Consider the following 15,527-nt stretch of genomic DNA (forward strand, 5'->3'; position numbering starts at 1 on the left):
GCAGTAGATAGGTTACGCTTTGCAATGCCACGGTCCTCTATCCTCCCACACAGGATGTGGACCAGTCGTGCCACCAGTTTACTTAGAAGAGGGAAGTCATTGACATTGTAGACGTTCAGATCCACTGGCTCCGATGCCACTTGTCTCAACTCGGCTTCATCAGCGTTCTTCACACCTGAATAACACAAAGTTATAAAATGGTTCAACCTATTTAACACAAAAACCCTTTAAACCTTAATAACTCCAAACACCTAACACTGAGAACATTACAGGAACTGTATTACACAACGACAATAAAACCACATCCGGTTAGAAATTGTTAAACCCCTCTCATGTCCCAGAGGCTGAGTAAATACAATAACTCCATATTGCTCACAGTCCCATGGCGCACAGAAAGGCAGGGGATGAACGTGACTGGATCAAAGAAAACACAAGCTATAAGAAACAGCTAAAGGTAAAAGTATTTAGTCTCTTTTCTTTTCAGTCTCACCTACAGCGATGATCTCGACGCCCGAATTCTTCAGCCGGTTCGCCGCAGCAATGGCGTCATCCTGAGATTTTCCATCGGTCAACAAGACCAGGAAAAATGGTGTGTCTGACCTCGCTCCTGCCTTGGCCTTCATGTTCTCCTCCATGACGTGGAGCAGCGCCTGGCCTGGGGGGTGGATGCATGCTTACACACACATTACAGTGTCAAACAATATTGAAGGTGTGTCCTGTGATGTGTGTTTACCTGTAAATGTGTTTCCTCCCTTATATCTAAAATTCCTTACTCCCTCCAGCAGCTGGTCTTTAGTAGTGAAGTTGTTGAGATGCCACTCTGTGCGAGGGTCACCACTGTACTGGGTCAGACCTAGGGGAAAAATACATCATTACACAAGATTTTATTATTTTTTTGTGTGACAAGCCATTCGGAAAGGCAAATCCATTATACTTTAAGTGGTTAATTTTAATATTCTTTTTGTTTTATTTTGTATTTGTCTTCATCTGTTGTTGTTACTACAGAGCTATCTAACCAAAAGCTCACACTGTAACTGTAAAGACTTTGGGAGGCTATAAATTGATTGTATTATATCACTTTCTGACACTAGCAACATTACTATTTATTTGCAAGCAAACAGTGCTGATTATTTGTATTCTATAACAACCAGCCTGATGAAATGCATTACTGTAAAAGCTCTGAATGAAGGAGAAGCTAAAGGAGTATGAAAAGTAGGAATAACAGGGTTAGCCTGAAGGATGAAATACACTAAGACCGCACAAAACATTGTTCAAGTGGAAGCAATAAAAGGAGTTAAAATAGCAAATAAAACAGAAGCGCTGAAATTAGCTGAAATGTACAGAAAGGGTACAGAAAAGGTCGCTATTTAAATGTGTCAGCCTGACAGTTGAAATATAAGCACTGAAATAAGCTGAAGTATACTAAAGAGGGTTGAGGTATGAATTGTGTTTTCAATTGGTTCCTGGCAGTTACTTGCTTTATAACATGTGGTTGTTAGCGCTTTCCCAGTAGTTGCTACGGTTTCTCTATTAGGTTGCTCGGTGTCTACTATGGTATTCCTGTCAGTTGCTAGATCAATAAAGGTGGCTGTTTACAAGTGGTTGCCAGTCCACTCTAGTTGTTTGCTATCGCATTGGTAAGTAGTTGCTTGATGGCTGCTATGGTGTTGCTAGGTTTATAATAAGTGGTTCTTAAGGTGTTCCAGGTGGTTTCTATGGCATTTTCTAAGTGGTTTCTAGGCAGTTTCTAGGGTGCTCTGTGCTGTACCAGGGTATCTGTTTTGTGGATGTGTGTGTGTGTGGACGTATGCACAAGCAGACATACAGTATGGCATATAAATGTCATACTGATTGATGGTGCAGTGGAAAAAACAAACATATACACATCATACATGTCATAACTTATGGTATACCCCTTAAACAGTCTGCACCTTGGTAACAGGCAGTATGAATGATGATGTGAAAGGAACAGAAGACACAGGAAACCCACTGTGTGGCACTGTGTTTGCATAAATACCACCCACAGAAGGGATTAGAGATGGCTTCACCAACACAATCCCCGACACACCGATCCTCACCGATCTGAATGTGGTCCGGCCCAATGTTGAAGGGTGTAACCAGGCCCTCCAAGAAGTCTCGGACACGTCTGAAGTTGGTGCGTCCGATGCTCCAGGAGCCATCCACCAAAAGCATGATGTCCGCCGCTGCATCGCTGGTGCACTCATATGGTTTCCTTGGAGACATGCCTTAATAAAAGGAAAAATGAAGTAAATAATGTTGAACTGATCAGAGACGGATCATTTCCAGAGACTTGTTGAGTGTATGGTAAAGAGCAGTGAAGCTGTTCTGGATTGACATTGTAACACCTTATTACGACATTTCATACTGGTTTTTCTTTTCATTTGTCAGCTGTCTGTATATTAGAGAGTCATGGGTAAATGCATGGTTTTTAAATCAGGAAACAGATGGCTCTGTGCAGTAGGGCAGGCAAAATTTGTAAGTGTAGATGCGTCAACATAGCACATACATGAACATGAATGAGTTTCCATGCATGTTTATGTGTGTGTTCCCTTGGATTATGAGGGAGAGGACACATGTGCCCTACAGCCGAATAGGATGGCCTGTCATTATCCTTTCCTTTACCTGTCCCTCCCGTGTGTAAACACTGTCATCACATTTCAAACTAACACTTACTACTCTCGAGCCGTTTGTTCCTAACTCATAAGAAGAGCCGAAGTTGATGGTGGCCAGACGCTCCTTTAGATAACTTGCTCTACTTTCTGCTTAAAGGGAGCTGTCTTAATCATTACCATCATGTTTTGGCTCATAAAAGTAATAAATGTCTTTAATAGTAGTTCAGGCATGAGTTTGTCATGTCACGTTTTTGTAACACTGGAGAGCAGAGGTTACCTGTAACCGGCTGGGTAGGGAAGGGCGTCTTCCGGGAATTCTCCTCGGCCCGTTTACCCTGTGTTGTCCCCTGCTCCTCCTTGTTCTCCACCTTAGACCGATTCCGCTCTTTTTCTTTCTTCCTTTTCCTCTTCTCTTTGGCAGTTTTCTCTGTGGCCTCATCAGGCGGCTGAGAGGGTGGTTCTGTAGCTGGGGGCTCTGGAGGAGAGAGGTAATGGAAAGCACATGGGTGGGGTTACAGTAAGATAAGCAAAGACCAGTTGAGGCTGTACATGACAGGAAATCTACTGTTGACATTAGATCAATCTGACTTCCTAAGTATCAAAGGGAAAAGTGAGAGAAAACATGATTTCCTTGTTAACACATAAACATTATTTATTATGATGAATAGGTTACATTTTTTTGCCTCACAGATTCAACGTCAACAATTTCTAACAAATCCTCACCCTCCTTCTCCTCCATCAATCTTGTCCCTGCTTTTATTTCCTGTGTTCCCTCTTGTTCTCTAAGGATGGTTACTCCACCTGCTGTTGCTGGGCTGTCATTATTGTGTGTGTATTTGTGCCAAACCTCTTTGGTGAAGCCCTGCATAAATACAGTATACTGTGCTACAGTATACATGTGTGCTTGCTTGGTTGTAGGTGTGTGCTGGCAGCATTTCCGTTTCCTCTCCTCTCTGTCAGCTTTATAATGACAGAGGCCATCAAAGATCACACCAGAAAGTAGCAGTCAGGCTTCTGATTAAGACAAAAATCATCTTCTCACAGCACCCAGTGTTTTAGGTTCTTTGCACTAGATACTAGCTTCTTTTAGAAATCATTTTAAAATCTTACTCGGTTCAAATAAGGCTTTACATAGCCAGGCGTCAGCGTAGATCTGTCCCAAAAGGCCTCTTAGATCCGATGGGTTAGGTCTGTTAGCTTTTCCAGAGTCTAGGTTAAAGTCCAAGGATGATCAACCTTTTGCTATACTGGTAACATAGCTTTGAAAAAGTTTTCCAGTTAGTATTCACTCTGCTGGCACTGTCTCAGCTTGAAATCATGCCTTAAAATATGTTTTTATAGACTTGCTTTGTCTGGCCACTAGACTTATTTGTTCATATAATTAAACTTGCTAACACCAGATTTTGTTCATTTTTACTCATGTATTTCTATTTATGTGCCAGATTTGTATAACTGTTTTTTACTATATTGATACTGGTTTTATAAGTAACTATGTTTCTTTGTTGTTGTTTTTATATGTGTGATTGTCTTTTTACGCTGTCTCCATGCACTGGAAATCGCATTGTACTCTTGCTTAACATGCAATTAATAATTTGCAAATAAAGTTTTTTTTTTATATTATAATACAGTATTAATACAGACTATGTTTCAAGGTCAACGTTGCTGTATGAACTGCCTCTTACTTTGCCAGGATCCAAGTCATCATACCGTAATACTACCATGGTGTGTGTGTGTGTGTGTGTGTGTGTGTTATTATCTACTTGCATGCACTACCTGTAGTAGTAGTAGCAGCATTGGTGGTGGGGTCTGGATACAGAATTGTCGGCAGGCCCAGCAGAATTTCCGTTGCATCATCCAGGTCTCCTGACCCTGACCCACCTGGCAACGTCTTCTTCCTCTGCTCCCGACTACCACTGCGGATCATTTCTTCCTCCCGCAGACCGTCCACTGGAAGAGAGAAAGTGCAGCTAATGGAATCATATATGAATAATTTATATTTATTCGTATTAATGTTAAAAATATTACAATACTGTCAGTGGTGTAGACCTCTGATACCTTCTTGAGAGTCAAAAGTTGTAAAACAAAAAAAAAACAAATCATTTTTATACAATTTCAAAATGAATTGTAGATGTACCAGTATACAGCACATATGAAGCTCCTTTGAATCCCAATCCAAATGGAATAACTTTACTATCTAATAATCATTAGCCTCTGTACAGAGAAAACCAATCCCTCTGCATCTTTAAACAAAACTAAAAGTCTACAGCCATAGCGGCATAAAGCAGAAAATCTGGCCTGATGGTGTTGCTAGATGAAAAGCTGCAGTACCACCAAAGTTATTACAATTACTCCTGAGGGAAACATGAATTTTTGAATTTCTTGTTGACTTCAAACCACAAATGTCAACCTCATGGTGGTTACATAGGAAAAGTCAGGGGGTCAACAAAGTCATTAGGATTCATCCACTGAGGACCATGAATATCTGTGACAAACGGATCAACATTGCCATCCCTAAAGCTGTTCCACTGGCAAGGCTGAAAGCAGTCTGTATATGAAGATCATAGCTGCATAAGGAAAAGCACACAATGTGATTGGAATATAAGTAAAGTCTGCACATTAACAATACGAATCATGTTTGTTTTTTACAAAAAGTGTTATTCCCCTGCCTTTGAGTAAAATGACTGCAGGCCAGTCTGAATGCTGATAATGCAACAGCATGACTGGAAAACATATCTATTTTCAGGTAGGTTTGAATTTCAGTTCAGAGAGATAAAACTGAATATGCCAAAAGCAAAGATTGAGTTGTTTGTTGTATTATATTACTTTCCTGGCTTAACCGCTTCACAAGATCTTGTTCGCAAATCCTTGCCTGGAGTAAAGAGACAAGGTCAAAAACAGCAAATTGAGGGTGAAATTTCCAAGGAAGTAAGATCTGCCTTAACACAGTAACCTACTATCACTAGCGAAGCTCAAAATAAGTACTGGGCCCAGAGGGGCTTAAAGCAAGTGGAAAAGGTGAAGACGCATCAGGAAAGGAATTCCCAGACTGCCATCATTCCAGCAAGACAGCCGGTGTTACAAATTTCCAAGTCAACATGTTTTTCTGGCCTGCCCGGACATGCTTGACTCGACACAGTAACCTACTATCACTTGCACGGTTCACAAGCAACCACAGGCTATATCCAAATATTATACAATCTAATATGAGCCCCAGGAGGGTTTTAATCACAGTGTAAGAATAAAATGTCAAAGGAAAAAGGGGCCCACAAATCAGGGGGAATCAATAGACAGAGAGCTGTGATGCAATTCGCTGTCACTGTTTTAGGATAAACAATGATGGAGCCAGAGACAGAGATGTCTGAAATAACCTGAGGGACAATAAGTGCAAAATGTAATGCCAATTCCCATGCAGAGCCTAATCCTCCATACACAGGTCCAAATCGCCATCCCTCCTTTTTTTCCTCAGAAATGACCTGTAAACTTAAGACAAACTGTTCTCCTCTCTGCAAGCTGCTTGTCCTTCAACACAGTCTCACAATGTGGGTAGAAAGCCATTACTGACTGTAAGTTTGCTGGTAAGGCTGCCTTTGTGAGCCACAGAGGAACAAATGTTGGTGGGCAGATTTACAACCCAGGAACACACTTAACTCACGTGAGTACACACAATAAGTTCAAACACAATCACTTTCAGCCTGTAATCCAGCTAGAGTAGCACTGTGTGTACATAAGAATGTCAAAAATGCACTGCTTCCTATAATATGACTTTGCTGTCTTCCAATGTCAGATTACCTACTGAGTCGACAGCAGGTCCTATAGCATTTCTTTTTATCTCTAGTCAATGTTGTACATCACATCATGCCTGTGGATTTTATGTCCCCTTTTCACCCCCCCCGGGAAAAAAAAAACTGCAGCATATTTTGTGAATTCCAGTTAATCAGAAATAAAATTTATGGATCACAGATAAATTCTAATTCCTCCCATCCACCTCGCCGTGTTTCTTACTGGTGAATCGTCTCTTTGCGAGAAGTTTCTCTGTGGTCCCATTGAGCACAAGGACTTGGAGGGCGTATTCCTGACTGGAGTCCAGTCCTGCCACGGTTGCACGGCCCCGTGTAGTGGTCAGCATCAGCTCTGGCTGTGGAACCTCTGGAAAAGCAGACAAGCATTTTGGTCGATAAATGACTGCCTTGGTATTGATATGAGATTAAGTCTAAAGGGTAAGTCATGTTTCCTGATGTCCCCTTAGATCTTCTGTGCTGCACAAGTATTAAAAATAAGCAGGAGAGAGTCTGTTTTTTAGTTTTGAGATACACTAAAGAAACCCTTATACATCCAAACATTAAAAAATTCAAGAGTCAAATAAACTAAACATATTCAAATTACACAAAATACTGAAAAAAACTACAAAGAAAACTATAAGCTAGAAACCAAGTGTACATTAAGTTGACAGGACTGCTTCGAATCCTGCAAGATGTTTTGCTCCAGGTTTCATATTACGTCATCATTATATCCTTTAAATTGTTCCATTTTAATGTTCCTAATAATGTTCACTGAATTTTCTGGATGTTCTTATAACATAATAATTAAAATTACAGTACAGCCTTAATTGTCTTCTTGATCTCGTATCATATGTCACAATAGATATTTGAGTGTGGGGTCAACTTCATTTTTTGTATTATAAAAGTGAATGTTGTTTTAATGTAAAACATTAAAACAACAAAAAAAACTACATGTAAAACATGTAGTGTTTACAAAAAAAACATTACCACAAGATAAGTGATAAAGTACTGATGGCCCTCCCTCTCCACAGTCTACTGGCCTTGGATGTCTGAGTCAGATCTGCTTCTGCGAATGTGTTTTCCCAAGAGTTTACGCTGTAAAGGTCAACAATAAATATGTGAACCAAAATGTCTAAATGTTCCAGCACAATGCTGCAGAAATACTGGAATTGTACGAATTTGAAAATTCTCTGCTACAGTCATTTTTACAGTGGCACAGACAATATCCGGTACCATGATGTGCAGCCTGTAAAATACAGGCTTATGTACAAACTGTATTTTACTAGCGGGGGAGTTTTCAGCAGTTTGTTGTGTAATCCCTCCTTCTACTCCCATCTTGTCCTCAAAATCTTTTCCTGATCTATACAAATGATACACTGCTTCCTCTTCTGTCGTCCACTCCAAATCACAGATCTATGTTGCAACCTTCTGCAATTCTTTTGAGCGGATCTCCCGGAATTGTACTGTCTTGCCCCTGTAATCTCATCATCCCACCCCCCAACACCCCCACCCCCGACCCTACACCTTTAGGCATGACAAGTCTTGTGTTGGACTGAAAACGTCTTCTAAGCCCCCCTCTGTCTCTCTTTGAGACCTGCCTGGGCTTAGCTGTACAGTGTGGAATGGGAGATAAGAGGGTGACAAGACGAACAAAATGTTAAGGAGGAAGTTAGAGGGGCAGGAAAAATCACAAATGTGAAGGCGGAGGGGAGGGGAGGTAGCTGCATTCTTATCCAAACCATCGCCTGTGAAGTAAGAACTGACACATCCATGGCAGTCTGGATTGCAAGTGAGATTAAAGGCACCTTCACACTACATTTACAGTATATGCTGGTTCAAACTAGAGAAGGGGGAATCAAGGCTTGAACTTTAGACATGCATGATGCTATAGAACGTTTCTGATCAGATTGGGACTACATTTTGGCCAATCCATTTCATGATACAGTACCTGTTCTGATGTCTTCGCATCGGCTACCAGTACAAGCAAGAGCTGATTTCAAAATCCTCCTTCTCACTTATAGTTTAAGACTTTAAATGGTTTGGCTCCTTTGTACATCTCTAATCTTATTGCTCCGTGTGATCCATCACATCCTTTGTGTTCTCTTGATGCTGATTATTCAACTGTTCCTCCATTTAAGAAAAACTCTTTCTGCGGTGGAGTTTTTGCCAGTTGAGCTCTCCCTCTGTGGAACTGCCCATTTGGGTATAAAGCTCTGTTGAGAATTTCAGATTCAGTTTGACAACATATCTTTTCTCCGTATGCTATGGCCTTTCTGAGTTTCAACAGCTGGAAAATCATCAACTAATTTTTTCTTTGACAAGGAGTTACCCCAATTCTGTTCTCATTACCTGATCTCTATCACTTTTTAAATTTCTAACCTCAATCCTAATGTCATATTAACATTATTGCCTGTGTGTGTGTGTGTGTGTGTGTGTGTGTGTGTGTGTGTGTGTGTGTGTGTGTGTGTGTGTGTGTGTGTGTGTGTGTGTGCTTTGGGCGTGTGAAGTCATGTGTTTTTAACTTTAAGTGTGCAGAGAGTCTTCGGGTTGTGTGTGCTTTAAATAAACGTAATGTGACCTTGAAGTTTCTGTAGCATTTGGATTTCCCTAAACTGCAATTCAGGGGCCTAGGCCTAAGACTGAAAGTATACAAAGGTATGTGGACAAGGATGTGCACATACCTTTGGCCATATACTGTATCATACATGAACCTGCACAATTAAAATGCATTACTACTTTAGAACAGCTGAGAGAGGCATGGCAGCAGGAATGGGAATGGAAATCAAAAATGATCTGTGGGGATGTTGGAGGGAAGTTGATTATTCATTACCATAGCAGGCATCAGCTATGAATATTCAAAATGCTGCACAGATATTACTTGCCTCCTCCTAAAGTGTAATGTACAGTATGTTGCTATACTGCATCTATTTATTGCAAATGCAAGAACTCAATATACTGTAGGTTATATTACGCCTGTGTTGTTAAGATATCTTATCAAGTAAATTCCTTTGTGCGAAAATTTCACACGATTATTTTCATCACTTCAAAGGGAAAGTCTCACCTGAGATGGGTCTCACTCGGACCTTGTAGCCCTGAACGGGTCCATCAGCCTCCTTCCATTTCATCTGCAGTCTGTCCTCAGACAGGACTGTCAGCTTGAGACGACCTTGAAATTCACAGATACAACGGAGGAGAAAACAAATAAACAAACAAAAAAAAAATTTAGGTTTTGAATTGTAAGAGAATCTGCACGTCACCTAGTCAAGGATCTGGGTCAAGAGAAAGGTGGGAGCGGGACAGTTGCAGGATTTTCAGAGATCAAAGAAACAAACCCTCTCACTTCCTTCTCTCTATATAAAATCCATCTCTTGTTTCAACTTCATCTACATAATTTCCAGCAGAGGTTTTCTAACAAGCAGCGTCTTTCATATTGCTCTCCTCTCGCCCTCCATCCATCCCTCTCTCCAGCTGCCCGTTCATCCATCAAAGCACGCCCTGTCCTCTTGTCTGGTAAAGAAACAGGAACTGGACACTGGTGGGGGACTGGAAGGTCAGAGGTCATGTCAGAAGAACGTCACAGACGTACACTGTGTCAGGGTTTTTTACGTACCATGTGTTGGGGTAATAGATGGAGAGGAAGATGAGGGGGGAAGGGGAAAACGGAAGCAAAGAAGACAAAGGAGTGTAGACATGAACATGAACCACAGAACTATGTCTTCATCGCTTCTGTGGATGTATGAGCCTCGGCCCTCAACAGATCTTTCTCTGACTCGCATGTATGTATGCATCTGTGTATGTGACTGTATATTAGGGCCAGGGGCCTCTGGAGGGTCATCTTTCTCTTGGATGCCTGGCATAGGATCAGATAAGATCTGATGGGGTTTTAGAGAGACTGGGGTCAAGGTCTACCAGACCCACTAACAAAAACAACTTTTCCAGGCAGACGGGCCTATACCTAGACAAGCACAGTAGCTGCGTTGTATTTCCTGATTTGGGGGGTAAGAGATTCATGTGGTTGTGGCTGACGTTTTTTAGTTCAGCGCTGGAATAGTAAGCCATTTGAGCCTGCTCATTGTTTTTTTAATTTGTTTTTTCATGAAATGTAGAATAAAGTAACCACAAAAAAAATATAAAAATTACGAAATTCTCAAAAGCAGGTCAAAATGATTGAAAAGCACTGCCCTGTGATGTACTGTTCTTCTAAACTAGCAGAAGAAAATATATTTTAAATGAATCAATATGCTGAAAATACTAATTAAATATTTATTATTAATTAGTAAAAATCATACTTTTTTGATAATGAAAGGTTATTCAGTTGCCAAGTAGTAGCCTCTGTATCAGTAGTGAGTGTTTCAGTAGTTTGTTTTGGCTCTGAATCCAGTAGAAAACCTTTGGGATGTGGTAGACCAGGATATTGGAAGTATCATGTGCAGCTGACAAATCTGCAGAAATGATGTGATGCAGTCTCATCAACATGGAGCAGAATCTCAACAGTATGTTTCCAACGTCTTGTGGAATCCATGCCATGAAGAACTGAGGTTGTTTTGAGAGCAAAGCGAGGCCCTACCCAGTGTTAGTGTGGTGTTCCTAATAATGTGCTCACTGAGAAAACATGGTAATAGGCCTGCAAATTGTATTTTTCTTGCTTGAAATGTGCTACAGTCACGGTGTGTCCACACTGAGAGCGTTTCAGCCATGTTTTCCAGTTATCTGTCTCACAGGCTGCAAGTTAGCATTTGGCTTTGACGGCGACACCTTTATTAAAGTGTAACTTTGCCCCCAGCTCAGATGCGTGACCACAAGGCAGCTATGCTAGAGGGTTCCTTGGAGGTAGAGGTCTTTTCCACTCCAGAATCTCCTGAAGCGGACATTAGTATGGTGGAAGACCGTGGTGGTCCCGTGCCGCATCAGTTCGAGCCATTGGCTCCTACTTCAGTAATGCGCTCGGAGCCGAGCATGTAGTTAGAATAGCAATCTCTGAAAAATGCCAATTGCAAAAATACATAGCAGTGTTTTGCTATTGAGGGACCTGCTGCCGTCTGCAACCACTGCCGAGACATATGAGAATCTGAAGGGAAAGAATACAGTCCGCTGGTGCTTCTATAGCTGCCAGAAGCACAGGTCTGATGCAAGGGGGTTAGCAAAAAATAGCGTAAACTCCCGTGAATGATGAATCTCGATCGATTTGAAAATGAGCTCGGTTTCACAGACTCCCACGAAAGGACGGGCGCTGGGGGACGTAGGACACCCACCTATGATTAGAGGGTGTTAACATTCTTTTTTTAAATATAAATTTCATGACATAAAGATGCCCCTAACGGTTGGCTCTATGTCAGCATTGGCCTTGCAAGGTTCAGGATGACAGTAGATGGCGTGTTGAGCCATTTTCAACCCATGACATGCCCATTTTTATAAACCTGGAAAGAAATGTCAATATCAACACTGTGTTTCATAACAGTGCACTCATGTCATTTAGTTTAGAGCTCAAAAAACATCTGTAAGTGTGCAGTACCTCTTTGAAAGCAAAATAACTACTAGTGCAAGCACCTCTAATGTGATGAGCAACTGTAAAAAACATAATAAACTAAATAATAAAAATTATGTATAACTATGAAAATTGGACAATACATAAAAAGATTGACTTGGGTAAAGACATTGTGTTTGATAATGTTATTGTTTCGGTAAAATATTTTCTATTAGAATATAAGTACATTACAGTTCATTTTCATAACATCTAACAATTCATTTTTGAGATTTTATGACACTGTGTTTGCTAATGTTATTGGTTATGTTAGAACACTGTATATCGTTTGGGACACAGCTAGCTAACTAGCTAGCATTCCCAGCAGTTTGACTCTTTACAAAAAAGAACAAGGCTATGGCACTTTTTTACAATGAATTTTCTAGGGATAATATAGTGGTATACAGTAGGTTTATACCATAGAAGACAAAAATAACGTGAAGTAGCTGTTTTGTGTTAGTACTACAATTTTATCAATAGCAACGTTCGCCACATTTTGTAGCTAAATCATATTTACTACCAAAGGCAAACTACAATACAACACAGATGTATTTCTAGACTGTGGGGACCCTGCTAGCATGCCTTCCTTCAGCCCCATCATCTCTAGCTGCGTATGTGACACACTGTCCTTTGAGTAGTAATCAAAGGGCTATATCGGCCACAAAAGGTACTCTACCTTGGCCATGGACCCCTGGGGACAGCAGCAGGAGGACACTGAGCAGGAAACACAGCATTAGCCAGAGAGATGACGATGATGATGTGAGGAGGGGAGGAGACATGAGACAGGTGGAGCCTGTAAACATGAAAAACAAAGGTATTCCTATTTTATTATTATATATGATATCACTACTATTATTTGTATTCATTCATATTTATATTATTTTATTTAACATATCTCCTGTATATATAAATATATAAATTTGAGTCAAGTGACTTTGCTGATGTGGAAAAACCTAGTATCTCCTGTTGATCAACATAAAATTAATCAGCAACAATTCTGAGTAATCACTGAAGTAATTGTTTCAGAAAAAAAAAATCACTTGTCCAGCTTGTCAGATGTGCTGATTTGGTGTTTTTCTTTCTTTTCCATGATAGGGACCTTAATTTGTTCGGGTTTGAACTGCTGAAATCCGAATATGTCAACTTACAGCATTATTCACTATATTCTGATATTTTATAGATAATCAAGAGAATAATGTGCAAATCAATAAGTCATGAAAATAATTTAATATTGATTGACATTGTGCTTTTCTGGAAAGATTCACTGGCTTTTGAATAAGTGGCAGATAAAATCCTTTTGTAACATCTCATGTTGGAAAAAGAAAAAGAACAATTTGTGTTTCCCGACCTGGCACCGACAATTCCTGTCACCTTTTCCCATGGGAACTCTTTTATGGCTGACTCCCGACTACAGGGGCTCTTCAGTGCATGTCCCCATTACAGACCCTCAAACTTCAGACAGCTAATGACATGCACAGGGCTGTAATATTAACTAACACGCAGCACTTTAGGAGGTCATAAAACCAACATGCCTCTGTCTTACACGGCCAGCATTTAACAGTGTACAAAATGTACACTAAATGCCTTCAACTAATTCTGGATTTTTCAACTGCACATACTAAATTATTTGAATGTTTTTAATACTTATTCTCTCATGAAGAAAGATTATTTGCAACCATGGGATTTTCTCATGTACAACAACTGTCTTTGAGTCTTAAGAGTCCTTGTTTTCACTCTGCTACAATACATCTGTATATGATGATCATAACTAGGTGTCATTTGCATTTGGGGGAGGGGGGACATAAATCAAAAAGTTGCAGACAGTGCACCTGTCTGCCTGCCTTTCAGACACAGAGGAAAAGAGGGGTACTGTTATGCAGTGCAGGTGGGTCTACTTGCCGAGGGGATTGCAGATTGTCCTCTTTCCCTGAACCCCTTGCAATTCAGTTATCTGAGCAATAAAAATACGGACAACAGCATTTAACTCTGGACTTAACTGTCGGTTTTTTTTCCACAACTGACCTCTTGAGTCATCCGATTTCTTTTTTTTCCTTTTCTTTTTTTTTTGCACGAACCCTGAAGTATACGCGGGAGCCAAAAGATCACTCTGACCAAATCATGCAGTCAGGGCTCTTTATGTGGGTGTTACTGTGCCAAATGAGAGCCTATTTGTAAAGAGTCGGTTTTTCTCTGGTCTGGTTCTCCTTACTGCGTATCTGAAGATGACTACACTGCAGTGAGACTAAAGTGGTCTCAAGTGAGTACCATCATTCGTGTAGTGATGCCTTTACTGCCCTTGGGAGTGATCTCACCGAGACAAAATGACCAGCACGAAATAGCCTGAACGCCTGTTAACCCGGCGAGCGTCCAGGTGGCCTACCGGGGAGGGGACGGGGGGAAAAATGTGCAACACTGGACTCCAGAAATCTGATTTGGTGTTGAGCTCAGCGATGTCATAAATAGGCCTTAGCTGACTTTAAAAAAAATGGCCATACTCTGTACAAATGGATAGAGTAATACGAAAGCGATGTCATATGATGTTAGGGGTCCTGCTTCAGCAACAACACTTTAAGTCCCCCTATTTACCAGCTATAATCATTATAGGAACACGTACTACATGGTGAAGTGCTGAAGTGACGGGAGAAAAATGCACACTCTGGTGAAGCTGTAAGACTATAAGTTTATATAATTATATAGAGTGTTTATTCATTTATTGGTCAATAACTACAAGTGTCGCCCCCCCTCCCCCAGTGGGAGCCCCCGAGTGAAAGCTGGCCTATAAACCTACGGCTGAATGACAATGATAAAACATGTAACAATATCAAATATATCTCGTCAAAGGAAAAGTTGTAATTGCTGAAAAGTACCGGCCATTAATAAATATTTCAAATGTTCCTCTAGCTGTAAACGACTCCATTACAGTGGGTCAGAAATCTTTACTTTAATGCTTATGAAAGCTAAATAAATGAAACCTGCTAATTGACGCAACGAACAACGCAACGGCCGGTAACTGTGTACGTTAGCTTGTGGCTTACAGTCAGTGCAATGCGTGGAACTCAAGACAGTTTAATTGAATTGGTTTTAATTTAAAGGAGAAAAAAAAAGTTTCGAACAGCAGACTGCAACTGGACTTTCAAGATAAAGCCCATCGGTCGCTGCTTGAGGCCTCAGGACGTGGCGAGGAGAAATCCGTGCGCAGTGACAATGACACAACGACTTTTTTTTTTTCGCCTTCTTAGCGCAGCCAGGTGAGGTCTTACCTGGCTGTTCGGTGAGTCCAGGTTATTCCTTCAGACAGACTCCGCGCAGCATACCAGAGGTGGGATGTCAGCCCGCGCCAGTTCCGCTAAACTGTGGAGCCAGCTCCCCTCATCAGGTCCTATCTGAAGTCCTCAGGGTGAAACCCGAGAAGCAAGGCCCTCCTGCTGCTCCACCATGGGCGTGGTGCTCGGGGGAAGGCTCCGAGAACCTCCACAGAGCAAACAGGCCCAGTTCAAATATTTCTGTAGGCGTTAAGTTGAGTGACTACATTGCCCTCTATCCGTGGCTGAGAGGCGATGGCTTGCGGCGAACAGCAACTCGTTTTTTCGTGAG

General features: G+C 41.1%; 1 protein-coding gene across 3 annotated transcripts in view; it reads right to left on the bottom strand.

Moving 5' to 3' along the window:
- LOC120803465 (collagen alpha-1(XX) chain) overlaps positions 1–15,428 on the bottom strand; it is a 43,346-nt gene extending 27,918 nt beyond the window's left edge. For all 3 annotated transcript variants that reach the window (XM_040151934.1, XM_040151933.1, XM_040151936.1), the window contains exons 1-10: positions 15,194–15,428; positions 12,610–12,726; positions 9,474–9,578; positions 6,636–6,779; positions 4,407–4,580; positions 2,911–3,108; positions 2,079–2,246; positions 734–853; positions 491–655; positions 17–175 (exon numbers count right to left, since the gene is read on the bottom strand). In XM_040151934.1, the coding sequence (XP_040007868.1) occupies positions 17–175; positions 491–655; positions 734–853; positions 2,079–2,246; positions 2,911–3,108; positions 4,407–4,580; positions 6,636–6,779; positions 9,474–9,578; positions 12,610–12,712 (1,336 nt within the window). In that variant the 5' untranslated portion in view covers positions 12,713–12,726; positions 15,194–15,428. The remainder of the gene's footprint in view (positions 1–16; positions 176–490; positions 656–733; positions 854–2,078; positions 2,247–2,910; positions 3,109–4,406; positions 4,581–6,635; positions 6,780–9,473; positions 9,579–12,609; positions 12,727–15,193) is intronic.
- Positions 15,429–15,527: the final 99 nt, after the last annotated feature.

This window comes from Xiphias gladius, chromosome 18 (genome assembly GCF_016859285.1).
Source record: "Xiphias gladius isolate SHS-SW01 ecotype Sanya breed wild chromosome 18, ASM1685928v1, whole genome shotgun sequence".
Classification (NCBI taxonomy): domain Eukaryota; kingdom Metazoa; phylum Chordata; class Actinopteri; order Istiophoriformes; family Xiphiidae; genus Xiphias; species Xiphias gladius.